General features: G+C 39.4%; 1 protein-coding gene across 1 annotated transcript in view; it reads left to right on the top strand.

Moving 5' to 3' along the window:
• Positions 1-23,906, top strand: part of CEP192 (centrosomal protein 192) — a 103,680-nt gene that overhangs the window by 51,471 nt on the left and 28,303 nt on the right. Inside the window, exons 33-46 of the mRNA XM_075140805.1 lie at positions 782-925; positions 1,136-1,199; positions 1,868-2,007; positions 2,137-2,229; positions 6,622-6,737; positions 8,881-9,057; positions 10,911-11,001; positions 11,794-11,970; positions 12,502-12,762; positions 12,982-13,094; positions 15,166-15,275; positions 19,946-20,087; positions 21,757-21,929; positions 22,291-22,414. Of these exons, the coding sequence (XP_074996906.1) occupies positions 782-925; positions 1,136-1,199; positions 1,868-2,007; positions 2,137-2,229; positions 6,622-6,737; positions 8,881-9,057; positions 10,911-11,001; positions 11,794-11,970; positions 12,502-12,762; positions 12,982-13,094; positions 15,166-15,275; positions 19,946-20,087; positions 21,757-21,929; positions 22,291-22,414 (1,925 nt within the window). The remainder of the gene's footprint in view (positions 1-781; positions 926-1,135; positions 1,200-1,867; positions 2,008-2,136; positions 2,230-6,621; positions 6,738-8,880; positions 9,058-10,910; positions 11,002-11,793; positions 11,971-12,501; positions 12,763-12,981; positions 13,095-15,165; positions 15,276-19,945; positions 20,088-21,756; positions 21,930-22,290; positions 22,415-23,906) is intronic.

Raw genomic sequence — 23,906 nt, forward strand, 5'->3', positions numbered from 1 at the left:
AAAAATGCTTCTGGGATAGGTGTGGGGTTTTGCTTAGTGGTTTGGTTTTTTGTTTGTTTGGGTTTTTTTTTTTTCTTTTTTTACAGCCCAGCCATGGATTCCTGCCTCTGTGTTGCCTGATTTGAGAGCACAGGGCAGCAGATAGCAAAAGGGTTGCGTTGTCTAAGCCTTCCCTCTGAGAAGATGGAGACGTATTCCACTGTTCAAGTGGAATAGCTGTCTGGTCAAACAAGAAACCAAACGTGCTTTGTAGCAAGCTTAACATATTCTCCCTTCCTCTGCAGGAGCAAGAGCAGGACTCTACACTCTATCTGCTTTGTCTCCCACTAGACAGTAATAGCCTGTATTATAGGCTACAATATGCCCCTCTGTATTTCTGTGGCAATGCAGATTTCATATTTTTGGCTAGGCTGGTTGCTGTTTTGTGCTGTGGGAAGAGCTGGTCTTGTTCCCTTAGATGGGGGAACAAGAAAGGACTGGCCTTATGTTGGATCAGGTCATCTTGGTGACTAGTAAGGTTTGGTCTTGCACAGCCAAACTTTTTGGAGGCTTAAACGAACCAGTTCCAGCTTGCCTCCTTTTACTGCAGAAGGGTTTCTGACTATTTTTAGAGGGTTTGCTGGACTATCACATACCATCTGAAACTACAGGCTAATGTTTGATTGTTTTTTCCAAACTACTTTGATCGTTCAGAACTTGACTTGTATTTCTCAGCTTTGTCAGCATTATTGTTAGTGACAATAAGAGATTTAATACTTTTAATACTTTATTTCTTTGACAGAATGCAGTAGCTTGGCGCTGCTTCACATTTTCCAAGGAACCAGTTAATCCTTCTAATGAACAATCGCTTCAAATGGATGCAGTTTCTCAGATAGCAGCTCCATCAGTTGTAAATCATGTGATACATGCAAGCTATGATGGGCAAGTGAGTAGTTTGTAGTTGACTGATTCTTCCTGTTACTTGCTGTCTGAAATGATGGTTCTGAATATCTGGGTTGACAGTAATGATTTCTGGGGAGTCTACCTATTTGAGCAGTAGAATTTTGTTGCTAGTTTTGGTGTGTTTTTTTTTTTTCTCTTCAATAATTTTCTCTCTGCCCCCACCGTAAGATGAGTCAACAAATTTCTTTTTCAGGATCCTGAAGCTTTAACAGTTTGGGTTCTGTTCCATGCACCTAAGAAACAAATTTCTTGTTCAGGTATAGCAATTTGATTTTCATTTCAACTAAAACAAATTTGACTTTTAATGTGCGCGTGTGTTAGAATTGCAGGAACAGGCTGCGAATTTGAAATTAAATGTTCTATCTTTTGGTTTGTGTCCTAATATTTCGGGTATCGCATTCAGTTTCAGTAGCTGAAGGAGATGGAATACTTCTATGTCTTAATCTTTCAGATGTTAACAGGGGTATTTATACTTCAGTATCAAGCTGTACAAAGCGGTTATCTACTGCAAGATGTGTGGAATTTGCTTTACTCCTTTTGCTGAGGGAATTAAATTATCACTTAAGAAAACATTGCGCTGGTTGCAAAATAGATAAATTTGAAGAAATCTCTGAGTTTTCCGAAATAGGAAATAGTACATATATCAACTAGTTTGGCCAGTATGTTAAGATGGTTTTTTTGTTTGCTTTAGGGGCAATTTCAGCCACATTTGACAGAAAAATAAAAATCTTAATTAAGATCCTGTGAGACTTTACTTAAAGGAAAACAAAGTGTTGCTAGGGTAATGGGGAGAGTTTCTGTTAATATCACCAGAACATTAATATGTTAAGATTGGACAGTAGCTGAAGTGAGACGCGCATCCATAGGAATGGCCTTTTCTGCTAGCAGACTTGGTTGCTTTTGTTACTCATGGAATTGTTCCTAGATTCCTTGGGTCCAGCAGATGAATTCTTGGCAAGAGTTGATGTGGAAGTGGATAGTCCAGGACCTAGCAGTGTAATTAAAAGTATTCCTCTCCGAGCGAGAGCTGGAACAGCAAGGATACATGCTCCAAAGGACTTGCAGGTTTGCATGTATTTACAAAGTGTGTTTTAATAATAGTTTGTCTATCCTAACCTACTTCTTTTGTGATGTTTGGTTTTATTATATAAGTATATATACATACGTACGTACACGCTTCTTTACGTTTTCCAGACAATATACCTGTCTACGAGTGTGGGTTCAACAGCCAAACAGCAGCTGCCTTTGAAAAATGCTGGAAACATTGGTGTATATTTGAAAGTTAAGGTAAGTTGTCTTCTCCCTCTTGAAATCATAAGTTTTGTGCTGTTAATGTTGTATTGAAACTAGAACTGAGCCTTGGGATCCTAACTTAACTGTGTGGTTTGACAAAATGTTTACAAGTTTACATAAAGGAATCTGTAGCACAGGTTATTTTTTCCTCTATCCTTCCAGTTGCGGGCAGTGACATTGCAAGAAACAGATAGACCCAGTCTTTTAATACATGGCTCCGTGGCTGGTGTCACCACCACAATTTTGGGTTTTTAGATAATGGGATGGCCTACACGGTACCAGGCCTGCTGGTGTCAGACGGGATTCACCTTTCTCAAGGGCGGAAGAGGATCTTTGCTCATGAGCTAGCAGGGCTCATTGACAGAGCTTTAAACTAGACTTGAGGGACGGGTTGCTAGCAAGGGCCCTCAGCCTGTGGCTCCGAGACGTGTTGGCTACACTGGAGCACAGTTGAAGTCTTACAAAGATGAGCCAGGGGCTCCTGAGGTAATAGGAGCCAACAGGGAAACACCAGTGAAATACCTCAAAGGAATTAAGGGGTGTTCCTCTAAGAAGATGACATGGCCAACTTCAGCCCAGCTGAAGTGCCTCTACACCAATGCACGCAGCATGGGCAACAAACAGGAGGAGTTGGAAGCCATCGTGCTGCTAGAAAGCTATGACCTAATTACCATTACTGAAACTTGGTGGGACGAATCCCATGACTGGAGTGCGGCTCTCGATGGCTACAGGCTGTTCAGAAGGGACAGGCAAGGAAGGAGGGGCAGAGGCGTTGCCCTCTACATCAAGAAATGGATAGAGTGTGAAGAGCTATCTCTGAAGAATAGCCACAAGCAGGTTGAAAGCTTATGGGTAAGAATTAGAGACCAAGGCAACAAAGGGAACCTTGAGGTTGGTGTCTACTACAGGCTGCCCAATCAAGGGGAGCCTATTAACAAAGCCTTCTTACACCAGCTACAGGAAGCGTCGTGCTCGCAGGCTCTCATCCCGCTGGGGGACTTCAAGCACCCTGACATCTGCTGGAAAAGTAGTACAGCGAGCTGTAGGCAATCCAGGAGACTCCTGGAATGCATTGAGGATAACTTCTTAAGGCAGGTAATAGACAGCCCTCCCAGAGGGGATGTGATACTGGACCTCTTGGTCACCAGTGCAAGGGAGCTAATTGGTGACATCAAGATTGGAGGCAGCCTGGGCTGCAGTGATCATGCACTGGTGGAGTTCGCAGTCCTGAGGGGTATGGGTCAGGTGACGAGTAAAGTCGCTGAATTTTAAGAAAGCAAACTTCCAGCTCTTCAAGGAGTTAGTCAATAGGACCCCCTGGGAGGCTGCCCTCAGGGACAAGGGAGGAGAACAGAGCTGGCAGGGTCTTCAAGGACGCTTTCCATAGAGCGCAAGAGCTCTCGATCCCCAGGTGCAAGAAATCAGGAAAGGAAGGCAAGAGACCAGCATGGCTGAGTCAAGACCTGCTGGTCAAACTAAAGGGCAAGAAGGAGATGCACAGGCAGTGGAAGCAGGGACAGGTACCTTGGGAAGAGTATAGGGATGCTGCCTGGTTGTATAGGGATGAGGTCAGGAAGGCCAAGGCACGGATGGAGCTGAACTTGGCAAGGGATGCAAAGAATAATAAGAAGGGCTTCTACAGGAATGTCAGCCAGAAAAGGAAGGTCAAAGAAAGCGTACTCCACCTGGTGAACATGACTGGCAAACTGGTAACAACGGACAAGGAGGTACTCAACAACCTTTTTGCCTCAGTCTTCACTGGCAGCCTCTCTTCCCACACCTCTTGAGTGGATGGAATGCAAGATGGGAACTGGGGGGAGCAAAGTCCCTCCCACTCTAAGAGAAGATCAGGTTTGTGACCATCTAAGGAACCTGAACATACATGAATCTATGGGATCTGATGAGATGCATCCCAGAGTCCCGAGGGAGTTGGCTGATATAGTTGCCAAGCCATTCTCCGTGATATTTGAAGAGTCATTGCAGTCAGGTGAAGTCCCTGGTGACTGGAAAAAGGGAAACATTGCACCTATTTTTAAAAAGGGTAGAAAGGAGGACCCTGGGAACTACCGACCTGTCAGCCTCACCTCTGTGCCTGAGAAGATTATGGAACAGATCCTCCTGGAAGCTATGCTAAGGCACATGGAGGACAGGGAAGTGATTTGAGACAGCCAGCATGGCTTCACCAAGGGCAAGTCTTGCCTGACCAATCTAGTGGCCTTCTATGATGGAGTAACTACATCAGTGGATTAGGGAAGAGCTATGGATGTCATCTATCTGGACTTGTGTAAGGCCTTTGACATGGTCCCCCACAACATCCTTTTCTCTAAACTGGAGAGGTATGGATTTGATGGGTAGATTATCCGGTGGATGAGGAATTGGTTGGATGGTTGCATCCAGAGGGTAGTGGTCAATGGCTCAATGTCCAGATGGAGATCGGTGATAAGTGGCGTCCCACAGGGGTCCGTACTGGGACCGGTACTGCTTAATATCTTCATCAATGACATGGACGGTGGGATTGAGCGCACCCTCAGCAAGTTTGCAGACGACACCAAGCAGAGTGGTGCGGTTGACACACCTGAGGGACAGGATGCCATCCGGAGGGACCTGGACAAGCTCAAGAAGTGGGCCCCTGTGAACCTCATGAAGTTCAACAAGGCCAAGTGCAGGGTCCTGCACCTGGGTCAGGGCAACCCCCGGTATCAATACAGGCTGGGGGATGAAGGGATTGAGAGCAGCCCTGCTGAGAAGGACTTGGGGGTACTGGTGGATGAAAAGCTGCGCATGAGCCAGCAATGTGCGCTCACAGCCCAGAACACCAACTGTATCCTGGGCTGCATCAAAAGAAGCGTGGCCAGCAGGTCGAGGGAGGTGATTCTCCCCCTCTACTCTGCTCTGGTCAGACCCCACCTGGAGTACTGCGTCCAGCTCTGGAGCCCTCAGCACAGGAAAGACATGGACCTGTTGGAGCGGATCCAGAGGAGGGCCACAAAAATGATTTAGAGGGATGGAACACCTCTCCTGTGGAGAAAGGCTGAGAGAGTTGGGCTTTTTCAGCCTGGAGAAGAGAAGGCTCTGAGGAGACCTTATTGCGGCCTTTCAGTACTTAAAGAGGCTTATAAGAAAGATGGGGACAGACTTTTTTAGCAGGGCCTGTTGCAACAGGACAAGGGGGAATGGTTTTAAACTAGAAAAGGGTAGATTTAGACTAGATATAAGAAAGACATTTTTTAGAATGAGGGTGGTGAAACACTGGCTCAAGTTGCCCAGAGAAGTGGTAGATGCCCCATCCCTGGAAACTTTCAAGGTCAGGTTGGATGGGGCTCTGAGCAACCTGATCTAGTTGAAGATGTCCCTGCCCATGGCGGGGGGGGGGGGGTTGGACTAGATGACCTTTAAAGGTCCCTTCCAACCCAAACCATTTGATGATTCTATGATTCTATAAAGAGAATGAAAGATAGCAAAGAGATTAGCTCACATTATTGGAAAAAGCATATGGGAGTTTTGTTGCTCAGCTTCGGTTATATTTGTTTTAACAAACATACTTTTATGATTTTTAATTAATAGATTTTAACAAGTGTGTAACAAATATGTAGAAGTAATGAATCCTGTGCTGCGTAGCAGGTGTTAGTTAGCTAGTAGAGTCAAGCCCTTTTAGAGCAACTAGGAATATTAGCATTGGGAAACATCTTTATTTTCTAACAAAGCTGCATTAGTTTTCGGTGGACATCTTGCCAACTCAAGTATGAAGCGAGTTCTTTTCAGATATGTGTTTTCTTTACTTGACTTTAATTTTCTTGAGAATCCATGGAAAGTATGGTCCCAGACTGAAAGGTAACTACATGCATTTGAAACTAGCATTTCAAAGTCAACAGAAGGAGCAATCAGTCCCCTTTTACATTAAAAAAAAAAAAAAAAAAATTCAGGGTTGTGAGCCCATCGTGTTCTTGGAGCACAGGCCATGGAAATAGGATGCATGACTAGTATCACAAATGCCACATTAACATAATGATACTGGATACTAATTGATACCGGTAATGATTGGTACCACTGTTGAGACTAGTGATGTTACTTCACTAGTGGTGTGCCATTGCCATGTTGTACTTACTGTTAAATTCTTTAAATCTCTTTGTGGCCCCTTCAGCATTGTATACACAGTTGATGTCTTAAGATGCTTCTTTTAGAGGTATTCGTATTATAGTGTCCAACTCTTTAGAAGAGTTTAACTAGGGCAGGGTTATGGGAAAGTTCTGAAGGTGCCAGGTGCATTTGAATTGTCTGAACTGTATGTATAAGAGATGCACAACCAAATTGTATTATATGTTGTAGAAATGTTTACTCCCTTAAAATAAGTAACCAACCCTCCCTTTTCCCCTTGCCCACCTTCAGACATCAAATCGGGACAGCTGCTTTGCTGTTGAACCTGAGGATCTTTTCCTTCTTCCTGGAGAAGAACAAGAAGTGACTGTCCTGTTTTTTCCAAAAAACATAACGGCTACAGAAAGGTAACATAACTGATTTTATGCTGCCTGTTTTAAAAAGAGCTACTTTTGACCTTAAGGTCATGAACAAATTGAAAGTTTTACCCACAAGGGAAACTTTGACTTCAGTTGTTTTCGTGAGAGTCCTCATTCATTACAAAGTAGATTTTTGCTAGGGTTCACCTGTTCCATAGGTTCCCTACCTCTTTTGCTGCACATAGCTTAATGAGTAGCTAATATTTCCCATCACAGATTAACAGATATCCCGAGACTTGTTCAGTGTAAATAAATGGAGTAAGTCCCTGAAGCCCTTTATACGGAACTTGTTTCTAAAGTACAGCAAAGATTTAAAATACTTATCTTCAGCAGCCCCTTCAGTTGCTTCTCTCTTCTTCACTCTGCTGAGACAAGGGAAATGTTATTTCTATTTTACATACGAAAAAACTCAAGCGCAGATCAGGACCAAAAGTATTCATTAATTTTGGCTGCCATAATCAAATAAAAGTTGGGCTGTAAATCCTGTACAACGCTAATGTACATGTTCTGTTTGCAGATGTAAGCGTTTGTATATTTGCACATTAGCACTTGTCGAACTTCATTCTGCAAAAGAGACTTGATTGGTTCAAGTGACCATTCTGGTGTTGTGTAAGAGTTTTTTGGCAATGGCAGGGGACAGACTAATTTCTCCAGAGCAGCTTTTCCTCTTTTGTTACATGTTTTCCAGTTTCTGCTATAATAGAGCAAGAACGGACAAAGGAATCTGTCCAAAATATGTTCAGCTTCACTATCGAGCTTAACTGGGCCCACTCAGTGCATTAAATTAAACAATGAGAGTTCTGTGCTAACGACAGTATGATCCTAATGGATAGGCACAGAAAGTGATTAATCTTTGCTTTTGTGTAGCTTTATGCATAACTCCTTTGCTTTACAGGCTCAAGGTACTCAGTAGAGTTGGAGACTTTGCAGTCCACTTGCAAATGCTGCCAAAAGACTGACAAACTAACTAAAGCAGTAACAAGAGTTCATGTTCCCTACTGATGGGATGCTGGACTCTGTCAGTAGGCATCACAAGAATTCAATGGCAGCTAGAGTGGAGGTTCTTGAGTTTCATTCCTGGCTCTGAGTGGGTCTGTGCTATATCAAGTGCTTCAGCCTGTTCTTTAAAAGCTTGATTTCCTTCCTGCCTTATGCCTTTTTTTCTAGTTTTTTTTTCTGTTTTGTTTTTCTGATTGTTTTTTCTCTCATTCCCTGTATCGTTGGTTAGATACTTCCGATCTCCACTTCCTTCCCTATATACTTTAGCCTTTTGTTTTATTTCTCTGTTGGTTTCTGTCCCCCTTAATTAGGCATTACTTTCTTTTTCCTGGTTCCTCTTCTGTTTGGTGTTTTTTTTTTTTTGTGTGTGTGTCTAGTTTCTTCTCTGTTTTCTTTGCTAGTTACGTCCAGCTTTCCTGTTCAGTATAGCCCATTTCTTTCTATTTCATTATTTGAATCTCTACTCCTGATGTTCTCATTCATCTATTTCTCTGTTCTGCCTGAAGAAGGCAGTAGTCATCTGCACTGTGCTTGTGTCCTATAGGGTAGCAACCATATCATGAAAAGCCAGCTGTAGGTGGCCTGGTTCCCTGTCTCTGGCCCCAGTGTTCTTTCTCACAGCAATCCCAGGAAACAAAGTGAGGAGAAAATCTTGGGTTTGAGGCTTTGAACGCTACCATTGTTAACAGGACTCAGAGTTTAATTTTGACGCTCCTGGGTATCTCACACTTGTAAAACTTCATTGAAGTTTCACAGATATTTCAAAAGTCATCTCCTTAATGTACGTAGAGACAGCCAGACTTTGTTTCTCTCCAAAATTAGCCTGTCAAAATAATCAGAGGAGAGCTTAGCTGTAGCCTCTGAAATACTTACCTGAACCATTTCCAGATTAAATAAGTGATCAGAAGATTGCTTGAGGTACATGTGGCATGCATATTTACAAACAAAAGGATTTAAATTTTGCTATGCGTAAAGCTGGCCTTTGTCATAAAATAAAAAAAGTATTTGTATTTTCCCCTTATGAAGGTAGTTTAAAAAGGCCTATCTATAATTTTTTTTTCAGTTATGTTTCGTTTTCAGCAGCTAATCTTGTTCTGTGGTGGAATTTAAATTTGTTTATTTATTTTTAAAGTACTTTGAAAATCCTTGTGCTGCCATCTGGGCCTCAGTATGAAGTGGTGATAAAAGGTGAGGTGGAGTCTGAGGAAAATAGACCTGTGTCTACAGCTGCTGGCTGCTCAGATATCCCACCCGTACTCTCCAACAAGCAGTTCATTGCCTGGGGAGGAGTAACACTTGGAGCATCAGTGTAAGTATAAGTTGGGCAACCATTCATATGGAATATCACGTGAAGTATTTTATATTGCACTTATTTGAAGTAAAGTTTCCTATCTATTCACATCAATAATCCACAGATGATAAACTAAGCTGTTTTATGACTCAAGTGAGAGAAGCAGTATATTACAATTTTTTTTTTGTGCAAGAAATTTTTGGAAACAAACTGTGATCTTGTTTGAGCTTTTTGTATTCTTCAGGACTCTTTAGTTATCGTTAGAATAATATCTGATTCTATAAGATTAGTGTGTTATGTAAGTAGAAATGTAGTGGAAAATATTTTCTAAGTAAGTTGATGGAAAAATTCTATTGGTTCTTTTGACACCTACCTCTTGCTAGAAATAAATCTCAATGCTTGTTTTTCTTCAATTCATCCAGTAAGACTAGAAGAATCCAGTCTGGTAATGTAATTTGACTGTCCGAATAGCATAGGCTGTTGAACATCCCTTAATTAATTTATTTGAATTTGAATGTGTTCCAATGTTAAAACTTACAGTGATGGAGAATCCATTGCATGCCTAATTATGATTACTTTGTCCTTCAGACTAGTTCCTGTCTGAACTTTTTTAGTTTCAAGTTTACAGCTTCAGTATTCAATGATTTAGTGAAACTGTTCATAATTGTCTAGATATACTTTGCTTCTTTTGTATGTAAAGGCTGCAAGTTTTGCAGATCTCTGGACTTCTGGTAAGTATTACTTTAGGGACTAATCCACTGTTGTTTTGATACTTTTTGAGGAATCTAATAATGTTCCTGGTTGTTTAAAAGTGATCCATGTTTGTAGCCAAGAACCATATCTGATAGCTATATTCCTATTTTTCTGTTTTGTTAAGGTAGTGTATTTCTAACATAGTAGTTTTGGCTGTTTGGTGTTTGGGAATTACTTTCTCTTCCTTGTATGCTGCTACCTTTTTATTTTCTGTTCCTCTTGAAAAACAGTTTTAATGCACCGTTGGTTTTAGGAAGCTGAAATTATTTTTAGATTTTTTGTTCCAACAGAGTACAAAACAGTGTCTACCACTGAAAATCGTGGAGAGGCTTTGCTCTCTCTCCATCCTCCTCTCTGATTCTAACTGCATAATCCTTTCTCTTCCTTTAAGTTTTTACGAGTTTTAGGGCTTGTCACATCCTTCTGTGATTGTTTTTTGACTTGTTAAAATGACAAAGGCACTCGCTTTTCTTTCTTGAGAGGTTTCCTTCCTCTGTCAAGGAAGGATCTGAGTACCAGAAGCCTGGTCAATGCCAGAGAGAAAAAAACTACTTTTTGGTCAACCTGATGCTGCCAAGTGGCCATAACTTTCTGTGGTACTATCATGTTGAAAAGTACATGAAAAGAAAAAGTTATCCTTGATTTAGTTCTTTACAACTGTTCCAGTGAATCTGGGCCAGACTACTTACAAGACTCTGTTTCTGCGTTACTAAGTGGCTCTGGATAATCTAATTATAACTGTGTCTTAAAGTGTTTTTTTTTTTTAAGGAATTTTTGTATTGACACAACTGCTGCTTGCTTTAAAAATTCAAGCTGTTAAGTACAATACTTGAACTTCAGAAAAGCTGTATTTATATATATTTTGGGGTTGTTTTGCTGCATGAGTGTAATGAGGTATACACGTTTGATGTGTAATGGGGTGTAATATTGTAAGGTCTGTAAGTTTGAGAATACAGAAATAACTTTCTAGCTAACATTTCTGTTGTTCTAAGAGGTGATTTTTTTTTTTCATGAAATGACTTTAAAATTGACTGTCCCATTTCCATTGTTTCCATGAATAAATATATGCAGTTAATTTACATTTGCTGTAAAATATAACTAAACTACGTATTTTTCAGCCAGCAGAAGTTAACTCTAAGAAATGACTCTCCATCTGTGACCCAGCATTTAAGACTGTTGATAAGAGGCCAGGATCAAGACTGCTTTCAGGTAACTGTCATGAAAATTTCTCTTCATTGTTTAGGATAATTATCAGGATACGTTTATAATAAAAAATGTTTTTGCCCTGAAGTGTTGTTTCTTTATAAACTTCAGTGATTAGCAGGCTGTGTGAGTATTTGCTCTGAGACTGCCAAGATGGACATGGTAGCAGAGCTTAAGCTACAATGGCAACCTTAGGAGGAGCTGAAACGATAGGAGTGCTGCAGCAAGTTGGAGCTCAATTTACAGCTCCTTAACCTGCTGTAGCACAACAGAGTCAATACTTGGTGAAGTGATCTGTCAGTGGCCCTTCTTGCAGGAGGGATTCCAGACCTTCCTTACTCCAAAGGACTCTGTGTACTTGAGGGAGGGAGGAAAGGAAAACTGGAATTAGCCTTTGGGAATTACCATAACTAGAGGGTTTTTGTGTTACGTAGTCCACATACATTTATATCCCCTTTTTTCCTCAGATGTTCAGATTTGATATCTAAAAATCTTAAACTGAGGGAGAATTAATGTAGTGCTGGTTAAGTTCAGCCTTACCTTATTGTGGACTGAAGGCAAAAAAACTCTGTGGTCTAAACTGAGAGGCATCAATATGCTCATTGTGGGAATATAAAGTATCTTGAACTTGGTCTTTTCTGTTGTGTATTAAGCATTGCAACCTTAAATATGTGCCATTGTCAATTGAGTTAATCCAGGTTTTGAAGAAATTAATTTTGGGTTACTAGTGAAGTAAGACTTACTACTGTATATTTTTCCTATTGTAGTCACTCATTTCTGATGTCTTCGTTTTTATAGCTGCAAAGTATATTTGGATCAGAAGAACGCTTAACTAGTAATTGGGAACTCAAAATTCGTCCCAAAGAAGATACTAACATATACTTGATGTTTGCACCTACTCGAGTAACTTGCTTCTTTGCAAAGCTGGAAATCAAACAGCTGGGGATTCGATCACAGCCAGGAATTAAGTTTACTGTAAGAGTCCCAACTAACTTCTAATAATTTTAAACATACATTTTTCATAATTATTTTAAATCTAGCACTGAATAGCTGTTTCTATCGAAAAGTTGAAACTTTTCAAGATATACACTATGCATATCTGTATATTTGTTAAAGATTTTGTGGGCACTAAATTTTACAGTTTGAACATTAGCCTCAATTTTGCATGCACTTTTTCCCTTGTGAAAGAAGAAGAAAGATTTTTATGTACTATGTTAAAAGTAGCCCAAGATTTTAACTCTAGAACTGTCAAAAAATCTGAACTTGTCTTGTTTTATAGGTAGGCCTTAAATTAATTTTCAATAAAAACTTGAAACAGGTTGAATAAACTTAGGCTTTTTTATTTCTTGCAGAGTCTTTTCAGTTGACGTTTTAAGCATTTTCATTTGTCTTTCTGTAACTCTTTATATAATTTACCATAGTTGTAAGAAGTTTTAGTAAGAAGCTTTCTTTCATTTGAAGTACTATTTTTTTTGGTGATTTTTTTTTTTCTTTTTTTCCCCCCAGATACCGTTATCTGGATATGGAGGAACAAGCAATATAACTTTAGAAAATGTTAAAAAACTGTCAGATAGTTACATGGTAACACTGGATGGATTATTGCCTGCAAGATTAAGGAAAGCTTCCTTCCGCATAAGAAATACAGGTTCTCGGGCTGCCTATGTTAAAGCACTGTGCTTTGCAAACCTACGGACGAAAACAGTTATGGATCCTCAGGTAATGATGGTATCTCCAGAGAAGTTTGTACTAAGAGAAGGAGCACATGAAGTAAGTATAATACCTGATTCTGAGCAAGTTTTATTAATTTAAATTAAAATAAATGTGATCAATGAGAATGTGTCTGACTAGTTCTTTATTAAAATCTCACTTAACTTGTGTTAAATCCTTTTTCACTTATATTGCAGTAATTTGTTGACTCATTTTCCAAATGTTAGTACTAACAATAAGATTTTTTTTTCTGAGTATGTTGTCTATTTATTTTATCAGGTGATTACTATAACGTGGAATCCAATGGAAAAGAACTTCCATAAAACAAACACATTGGTATCAACAGTATGTTTTTTTTGTGGAGATGAAATTTCTAGGCAGCAGTATCGTAGGTAAGATGTACTTTGCTATTGTAACAGAGACAGATATTTAATAAAAAGTTAAAACTAGAGGTGTGGGCTACCACGAGTATGGTTTTAACATGCTTCCAAAAATAGCAAGAACAAACCAAAAGACAGTGATGATATGGAGAGATCTAGTAAGTCTTAAATCTGGTAGGTTGCTTGGTGGGGGTTTGATTTGTTTATTTGTGGTTTTTTTTACATACTGTAGCTACAATCCTAGTTAAGGGTTTTATTTTCTTTTTACATCCTTGAATTTGAGTGTGTTTGGGTTTTGGGGAAAATTTTTGCTTTTTTGCTTTTTTGTATCGGAAGATAGTTGTGTTCTATCTTGGTATCTCTCTTTCCAATACGTATGTAGCGTTAATTTTTAAAGGAAAGACTCATGAAAGGAGTAGTACTGAAATTCAGTAGTAATAAGTTTTGAACAAGATTTGCATCTTGGTTTGCTGAATTCTGTTGATGAAGACAGTGTTTGAGTAGATGTGTATGTGAGAGAAATAACATCCACATATGCTCGTAACACACTAAGGACATTAGTAGAATATATCTTACCGAGCTGAAATAGAGGCTATGTTACTCTGCATTTCAATTTGCGTGACTCAAATGCACAAAAATGGCATACTCCGCTTTTAATGACATAAGTGGCTCTTTTGACTTGTGCTGTGTATGGTGTATAGTGATAATGCAAAATGTTAAGAATAGGCAGAGCACTAAGGTGCTGGTGATCATTCAGCGCAAAATTTCAGAATGGCAGTATTTCACTATTGCTTTTAAATGTGATTGCCTGAAACTTTATGAAAGTCATTGTATTTATTGTTATCCAAATGAAATATTAAACATAGCTGAATTTAACTGTATGACTTTGAATAAAAAGCTCATGGAATAGCTGCATTTGTGACCTTCTTGATAGAAAATCGGCTTATCTTAGAAGATGCTTGTTACTGATTTTTGTGTGAACTCTTTTGTCTGAGGCGATGCTCACTATCATTGAATCCTTCTCAAAGAGCAAAAATACTTAGGGAAAAGCTTTCATCTACTGATCAACAGAAAACCCATTAAGCTTGATGCACCTATATAGGTAGTGTTGGAAACTTTTTTATTCAGACTCTGGACACTGATACATGAGTGAAATTATTTTTGCTGATTTTGTTAATCAGGAGGCGTGACATTTGGTTCTTGTATGTGGTGGTCTGGTTGGTTGTTTCTTGGTGGGAACTCCTCTGAAGTCTCCCTTGATAATTTGAAAGGGATGCTTATTTCTTGAAATAACTGAGTACTATAAGCCAGTCAAACCCCATTCTGTAACTGTGTACTAGAACAAGAACATGATTTGGGACTTAGAGGCCGGAATGTAAAATGAGTAATCTGTCTAGTCTGCCAACTTGTGGCTCAAGTTCTTTACTCCAAAATAGTCAACAGCCTGGTAAGTAGCTTAGACCTGAGAGTTAGTAGTGCTGAGGTATTCTTTCCACCTCCATGGCTCTGACCCTATCTGAGTGCCAGGTTTCCTCTTACTGACCTGTAGCTTCCCATTTTTGCCAGGACTATTTATATCTCTATGCCTCCCAGTCTTTTCTGTCCTGTTGGCAGTCATGCTCCTTGGCTGCATGTTCCTGCTGTTGGCTGGCACCTGCTGCCATTCTGCCATTGACTAGTCAATTTTTCCCCTCAAAAGGCTTTCACTCGTGACTAAAATAGCATTCTCCTGCTTCCTGTGGTGTTTGAAAAATCACTCAGATGCCTGATGTACTTGTAAGAAATCTAGGTAGGTGTGACTGACAGCAGAGAACAAGTATCTTGGAAAGACAAGTGTATGATAGCCATTATTTCAGTGGTTCCTTTTACTGTGTAGCAACAGAACAGTATTTCTTTAACCATTTTAAGATTTTGAAAAGATTTCAGTTTTAAATGAATGCTCACAGATTTGAGCTTGGTGTATTTGAGAAATGATAAAGTTAAAATTATGCTGGATTCTTACCAATCTTATAAATCTTTTCAAATTCTTGTTTCCAATACTTCGTGTACTTTAATCACGCTTGTTTCTTTATCTCTTTAACAGAGCTATGATGTATAAACCTGAGGTAGAAAAACACATAATCCCAGAAAACAGCTTATTGAGAAACATTGTATTTGATGAAGAATTTCAAGGGGAGCAGCTTGTGACAGAAGGTAAGCCTATGACTTGTTAAAAGAAAAATGTAATACTCGTATTTGGGTAGAAAAATGTGCTTTTAAGCTTGAATCTTAGTTATTTTTCCACTATTTCTTTTTTGATAAATGTAGAAGCAAAATTCTCAGTTGGGATGGATGTATAGGGTTCGTGTGGCAAGGTTTTGGTAGCAGGGGGGCTACAGGGGTGGCTTCTGTGAGAATCTGCTAGAAGCTTCCCCCACGTCCGATAGAGCCAATGCCAGCTGGCTCCAAGACGGACCCGCCGCTGGCCAAGGCTGAGCCCATCAGTGACGGTGGTAGCACCTCTGTGATAACGTATTGAAGAAGGGGGAAAAAAAACCCTGCGTAATTGCAGCTGGAGAAGAGAGGAGTGAATATGTGAGAGAAACAGCCCTGCAGACACCGAGGTCAGTGAAGAAGGAGGGGAGGAGGTGCTCCAGGCGCCGGAGCAGAGATTCCCCTGCAGCCTGTGGTGAAGACCATGGTGAGGCAGGCTGTCCCCCTGCAGTCCATGGAGGTTAACGGCGGAGCAGATATCCACCTCAGCCTGTGGAGGACCCCATGCTGGAGCGGGTGGATGCGCCTGAGGGAGGCTGTGACCCCATGGGAAGCCTGCGCTGGAGCAGGCTCCTGGCAGGACCTGTGGAGAGAGGAGCCCACGCTGGAGCAGGTTTGCTGGCAGGACTTGTGACCCCGTGGGGGATCCATGCTGGAGCAGTCTGTCCCTGAAGGACTGCACCCCGTGGAAGGGACCCATGCTGGAGGAGTTCGTGAAGAACTGCAGCCCGTGGGAAGGACTCACATGGGGCAAGTTCGTGGAGGACTGTCTCCGGTGGGAGGGACCCCAGGCTGGAGCAGGGGAGGAGTGTGAGGAGTCCTCCCCCTGAGGAGGAAGGAGCGGCAGAGACAACGTGTGATGAACTGACCGCAATCCCCATTCCCTGTCCCCCTGCACCGCTGGAGGGGGAGGAGGTAGAGAAGTTGGGTGTGAAGTTGAGGCCGGGAAGAAGGGAGGGGTGGGGGGAAGATGTTTTTTAAGATTTGGTTTTATTTCTCATTTTCCTACTCTGATTTGATTGGCAATAAATTAAACTAATTTCCCCAAGTCAAGTCTGTTTTGGCTGTGATGGTAATTGGTGAGGGATCTCTCCCTGTCCTTATCTTGACCCACGAGCCTTTCGTTACATCTTCTCTCCCCTGTCCAGCTGAGGAGGGGAGTGATAGACCGGCTTTGGTAGCCACCTGGTGTCCAGCCAGGGTCAACCCACCACAACGGAACTTGCTTTCTTTCATTCTATACCTGTCTATTTAAACAATTTAGTGTACTTTTCTCCTAGCAAAATGAAACCCCAGTCTATGAACGTTATAGCATAAAAATGCTCAGTTTATTTGTAGAGTATTTGCCTTATTATTAATAATTGAGAAAAGTTCAGTTTCTCGTACACAGATATATCTTATATTTGAAAATTGAGAGGCAGGCAACTTTGCTGACATTAAAATACATATTTCCCTTCCCAAATTAAATAACTTCATAGGTTTTTTTGTACTTCTGCTTGTGTTAGCAAGGAATTTATTAAAAAAGAATGCAGTATATTGTAAAGGTGTCCTTAAAAAAAACCCAACACTCCTCCCCCACAACTGTTCAATCCCATAAGTGTCATGAACAAGTTTACTGTCAGACCCTATTTCTTGAACTAGTTCTATTCACGTATGGAAGGATTTTACTGTTCTAAGGCTACTACATCTGAATAAATGTTGTAGTCCAATTCTTTCCCTATAGATCGTATGTTATCTTTACTTGGAAAAGTAAAGATTGTTGATCGTTCATCTTGGTTGAGGTGAAATCCTAGTGAAGATAAGATACTTGGGTTCTGGAGTATGCTCTGAAGTTGTTAAGCCAGTGTTGGAGCCTAGACATCCTTGATTATCTCTTACTGCCTTATTGCTAGAGTTTTGCTAATGGCAGCTTAATCTTTTTTTCTTTCTGTAGGAAACAAGGCCTACCTCTTGCATCTTAATGTTTTTCTGTCTCTTTTTGAGAACGTACTTTCCTGAATTTGTGAAATAGAGCTTATTGTTCTCTATTTGGTCACAATTGCTTTGTTTACTCAAACTTATTTATCTTGGACATAAAAGATCCTTGGACATAAAAGATCCTTGCCCTCTTACATATTACTTTCTGTACTCAATCAATAAATTTGAGGTGAAGACCGTTGTTACAAAAAACCTAGGAGACAGACTTGTATAACACTGCAAATATGCCTTCAGTGAGGGATAGTGGAAGAGTAGCTCTTAGAAAAGTCAACTAGATTATTCTTACTCGTTTTAACAAGTACAAGTTGATACAAACTTCAACTTCCTTACCTTCTTGTCACCCAGTTATGTCCAGTGTGAACAGTACAATCTTACTTTACACAGATTAGTGTTCACTCACTTTTCAGTGGGAATATCCACAGTTTTTTTTTGTTACATGTTCTTGTAAGTAAAATTCTTTGCAGGAGCTAATAGTAGTAGATAGAATTAAGAAATCTGATTTTTTTTTTATTTTTTGTAAAATGCTATTTTTTAGGTGAAAAGTAAGTTATTTTTTCAACATCAACAACTTTTTGGCCTTTTACATGAAAGACTGTTAAAGAGATGATGCTGAAAAAAAGCTCAAAGAGTAGAATGTCTTGGCTATAAGGATTGCTTTTAATTTAAAGTTGGATCCCTAGGCTGTTTTGGTCTCCATTCCTCATTGCCTTAATCCACAGAGGTATTTGGAAAACCTATTAAGAAATTATGTACTAATGTCAGTGTTTGAAATAGTGTGGTGTCAGTTTTTCACCAGTCTGCTCATTTGATGCACCAGTGTGGTACGGTCCAGGGCCAGCAGCTGGAGGGATCCACGTTGTACGTATGTATGTTCCCAGTAATGAGCCTTCATCCTGATCATGCAGAGAGGAGAACAGGATGAGGCCAGCGGTGCTGTTTGTGTTTGCGTGAGTGCTGAGTGTTTCTGTCTGTGTTGGTCTGTGTGGCTGGCTCTGTGTGTGTGCATGTGTGGGGGGGTGCTTACTGGGAACACATGCACAGCCTTGCCACTGGTTGGGCCTCTGGCAGCCTCACCTCTATCAGGCTACCAGATTCAGTTACTCCCCAACACTAATGTGGTTTGCTGCACTAATTACACATCTTTCACATACTGATCTAATGTATTTCTAGTTGCTAAGGTATGCTTCAGTTACTGATTGAACAGAAACAGTGGTTGTTGATACTTAACATCTAGCAACTTTTTATTCTAAAGCAGTCTGAAACATTTTGTGATTTCTGTACTTGGGTTGTCAAAATGAATTTGGTTTCCAACGTGTATTAGTATATTGTCTGCATATGGATGTATTGTTAAAGAGGAGGGAAGGAATTCTGATCCAAGTATTCTTCACAAGATTCTCTTGCGCATTTCTAGGTATCATATGATGTATTTCACTGTATTTTATTGGACCTAAGCCTTTGTATAAAATTGTTTCTGTCTGTTGTGATTGTGAAGATGGCACCATGATATTGTTTGCATGCTGTGATTTGGGTCTGACACTTTTGGCTCTGAAATTGTGTGCACTGTGTCCTTGGCATTCAAAGTTATCTTAATGATATCATGAACTAGCCATTTTGATATTTTAAGTTGGTGAAAATGAGATCGGCTGTAAGAGTTAAATATTTTAATGGGATATTTGAAAGTCGGGATTTCCCAAACTGAATGGAATTCAGTTGGGGGGCTGGGGAGGGAATAAAAGAAACTTAGAGTAGAAATAATGGTCATCCTAAAGAAAGAACATATTTCCATACTGAATTTAGTTATATATATGACAGAATAAACAAATTATTTCTTCCAAAAAACACATTCTGCTAGACATCCTTTTGGAAGACTTAGCTTTGCTAAGAAGTTTCCGTATGCATGTAAATTCTAACTAAAAACACTTCTACAACAGATATTGCTCTGTCTTATCCGTACCTGAGTTGTAGAAGCTATATACAAATATTAATAATTGTCCCTGGTATCAATTACGCAGCAAAAAAAATAATGGCTGGATCAAATGTGTCCTGTGTGAGAAGTGTTCACTTCTTCATTCTGTCTATTCAACATGAAATGGCTCAAAGCAAAGGAGAAAACTTTGACTTGATGATTAAACATTTCGATGAAACACTTTATTATTTTTAAATCCTACTCTTACATTCCTGACCTTTTGGATATTTACAGGTATAATCAATTAAATAATGAAGTGTTAGATTAAATAGACTGAATAGTTGAAAAATAACTTCTCTCAAATTGAGTCTCTTTCTGTGAAGACTTAGGAATATATTAGTCTTATTTGTCAGGGTAAAAAAAGTAAAACTTAACTTTAATTTGGCATAGAATCAGATTAGTATGTACTATTTGTATAAAAGTGAAAAATATCTCTCTTATAATTAAGAAGTTAAAATTGGTGTGTATTTAGATTTATATGTTACATCTCGTGTTAATATTGATTTATGCCTGATAACTGAACTTGTAGTAAGTAATTTTTTTAATAATCTAAGGTATCTTAGCCAACAGATTATTAACTAGGTCTATATCCTAAATCTCTGTTGTGTAATTTCTGAGTATTATAGATTTATTCTTATTAGAATTGCTTTATTACTCTCATTTTTAGTATGTGATATCCCACGGGGGACATGTGATATCCATCTTTTCTACACAAATATGCGAAAGGTTATCCTTTCTGTGGTTGGATATTCTACTTTTGATCGGGATGGATTTCAGCAGTCTCCTGGACGTCATTTGGAATCAGATAGGTAATATAACTATAAGGCTAACTGTCAAATAACGCCTATCTGAAGTGCATCTCCTTTCATTGAAGATTTTAATGTCAGTGATGAAAATTGACTTGCTTTACAAGTGAAAGAGCTGGCTCTATAATGAGAATGGCTCCAATGTATATCTAGGTGGCTCTTCTCACATTTTCTCTATATAGTCTGTTTAAACTGTTATGATAACTTTTAAACTATTCCCTCAACTGTACCTGTTGAACTCTAGATGCTGGACAGTTTTGGACACTTGACAGATTTGTCGGCTAGCAAGGTGTTTGTCAGGCATAGTGGAATTGCGAAGCTAGAGTTTGGAAACAAATATCTGCAGCAGCAAGCAGGACATTTCTCTTATTTGGTGGTTGTCATTTGTTCATTTTTTCCCACTTGATAACCTTACCAGTTCTTCTAGATTTGAATTTATTCCCTGGCTAAGCATCGTGAGAATCTTAACTTTCTGAGTAGACTGTAATTCTTAGAAGAGATCTGAGTGTGTTAACTACTAATCTGACTGTCAAGGAATTATGTGAGTCAGTTGCCTTCCTGGTTCCATTGCTATCTTAAGAGATGAATTCTCACAGGTACTAGTTCAGCTGTCCTGAATTGAATCAGGATTCTCAGAAGCATTAAAAGTAGTAGCAGAAATAACAGGAAGGAGAACTGTATGTTTGCACAACCTTGTATGGAGCATAAGTTATCTATTTTTTCTTTAATTGTTGATTTCTGCTTTTATTCTAGTATTTAAAATCAACCTTGTTGTAAGTTAAGCTTTCAACTTAAGAAAATACGCTGAATTCTAAAATAACAGCTTCCTGGCTTTCATATATTAGCTTATCTGCCATGTATTTTACAAGCAAAGGTGTGAAATGCTGGGCCATGAAGATGGTGAAGGGATTGGAGCATCTGTCTTGCAAGGAGAGACTAAGATCTGGGTTTGCTTGGTGTGGAGCAGAGAAGGCTTGAGCAGGGGGAGGATCTTATCGATGTGTATAAATACCTGATAGGGAAGTAAAGAAGAGGAAAATGGAGTCTTCCCGGTGGTGTCCAGTGACAGGACAAGAGGCAATGGACACAAACTGAAATGCAAGAAACTCAATTTAAACATGAGACAAAAACTTTTTTTTCCTTGTGAGGGTGGTCAGACACTGGAACAGGTGGCCCAGAGGGGTTGTAAAGTGTTCATCTGTGGAGAAATTCAAAACCTGACTGGACAGTGTCCTGAGTAACCTGCTGTAGCTGACCCTGCTTTGAGCAGGGGTGTTGGATTAGGTGATCTCCAGAGGTCCCTCCTGACTTCCAGCATTCTGTGAAACACAACTTGCGTTGCCTTATTTCTCTCTGCAGTACTTTCTTAATCTGAATAAAATACGTATAGAGGAAGCATTTTACTTTATTATCACCTGAAGAGAATTGTTTATTTTAGTACCTTCCATTTGAAACGGTACCTTCCACTTCTAAACATTATGTGAAAAAGCTGTGTCATGATATAGCTGCTGAATTAGTTTTTTCTTAATAATGGAGAATTGAATTAAATTGAAGGCCCATGTAAAGAACATTGTATTTCAGTATTAAATTTTGAGAAATACTAAGAAGGCTATTACAATTACTCATAAATTATTTTTATTACTACTTTTGCTTAATGCAATCTTATTTTCAGATTTGAGAACTCTGTCAGACATATCAATGCAACTTTGGATGTTCTTCCTGTTAAAGGACCTCAGGGTCCTCCATTACCTGTAAAAACTGATGATCTAGTTCAGAATAAATCAGATGCTCAACAGACTTGGGCTGTTAAACCTGAGTACTTGACTTTGTCATCTCCTTCTATTAGTAAGTATTTTTTGAAGTTGATGAAATAACCATTCTAGTATTAAAATAACTGTACTGCATACTATGTTTGTAATTATTTTGTGTTTGTAAATGTGGCTTGGCCAATAATCTTGCTGCAGTAGCTTTACATCTAAACAGTAAACTTGGTTTGAGCACAGTTTTGGTTAAATTGTCAGAGGTAGTATCCTCTCTGTATATGTATACATACAACATGCACTGCATACCTATGAAGATTTTAAAGCATTGTGAAGGTAAAAATAGGGCAGAAAACGCTTTATGTTAATTGGTACATCTCTGAATCTTGGGCACTTCTGTGAATTTTTGTATGTTAGCTATTTTTAACTTTTTTTTTATATTACAGGTGGAACAGCAGATACTGGACAGGTACAAATTGTCAACAATTCTAATAGGATGTTGGCATTTGAGCTTTCCTGGCCAGCTCACTGCCTTACTATAACCCCACAACATGGAGTTATTGAACCAGAGTAAGTTTCTTTTCATAGGTTCCTTTATGTATGAAAGTGTGGTGAGGTTTTGGAGGAATTTATTTTTAGTTGGTTTAGGAATTCAGTTAATTTAGGAATTTTAGTTAGTTTTTAGGAATCTATTTTAGTTTGGTTAGACTATACTGTCTTTTTGTCAGCTAACACGCAAATCTAGCTTTTATGTTTTAGGACCTTATCCTTTTATAGTTCTATATAGAGGGAACGTTCTTTTGTCACCTACAGAGTTACCTAGGAGGCCAGGAATTTTCTGTGCCTGGAAATATTATTATTATTGCATAATTTTCCAGGAGCTGTTTGGTCAACAATGCTGAAGCTTTAAAAATCTCCTTTCACAATAGTTTTTTGTTTAAAAATCACCTGTGTGTGTAAAAACAAAGAAGACTTCTTCCCTCCTTCCCCCCCCAAAACAAACAACAAACCCAAAAATAACAGTTCTTATAGAATGCTCCTCTTCTGGGCACTTAGTGTTTTCTTTTGCAAATGTGCTGATATTCATCCGAAATTGATTGTGGGTTTTTTTCTGTATTCTGACAAAACTGCTTTTGCTGCTCAACCTTTGGCTTCTCAATATCTGTAGGTATGAAAAGAATGACAAGCCAGTGTCAGGACACCTGTGTTTTAATTATTTTGGAACAGTAGTCATAATATCACTGCATGTGTGTAGGAGACTTCTCATGGATGTCAGCAAAGTCTTTCATGCTTGAAAGTTCTGACCACCTCTCACTTCTAAATTTCTGATTTTTTTAAGGTCAGTTCAGAAAGGCTTTTAAGACCCTGTTATTAAACTATTCTCATCTTCCAAAAAAAAAAAAAAGTCTCATGTTCCACAAAAAATAGGTTTTGCTTTCTGAGTTTTATTTAAATAGTTGCTTTAACTTTGTAGATGTTTGCCCAAATAGATACTTTCTTTTCAGTCCCGCATCACTGCTTAATTCCGTGTTCATGTAGATGTAAATTCTTGGATGTACTGCTGGGGAACTTTGATCACCAGTGAGAACAAAATAAAGAGGATTCTCTGGAAGGGCTAGGATATCTGCCACTCCTTGCAGATTCAGTCAGTACCACGAGCAATGGTTTCAAAACCAACAATGAACAACTTTGCAGTAGCTGTGAAAGTAAGGGCATATTGAGTGTCTCATACACTAGACTCAGGACTGTCTGTGGAACGATTTCTTAAAAAGAGGGAATTGAAGGCCTTCTGTAAGCATTTTTCTTGCACTGCATAATTTTAAAATGTGTTCCCTTCACTGGAAAAGAATGAACTGAACCCTCACATTGGGTCCAAGTAAGTAGTCTGGATCAGGAACAGAGGCCTGCGAGTAGGAAACAGACCCGTGGGAACAGCTGACTTAAGCAGAGCAAGCTGCGCTTGTCCGGTTTTCTACTTTTCATGACCAACTCCCTGCACTGCCAAGAGCAGTCATCCTGTCAGGATAGGAGCCAGCCAGAATCTTTTATATTATGCACTGCG

Source organism: Calonectris borealis, chromosome 2, assembly GCF_964195595.1.
Source record: "Calonectris borealis chromosome 2, bCalBor7.hap1.2, whole genome shotgun sequence".
NCBI lineage: Eukaryota > Metazoa > Chordata > Aves > Procellariiformes > Procellariidae > Calonectris > Calonectris borealis.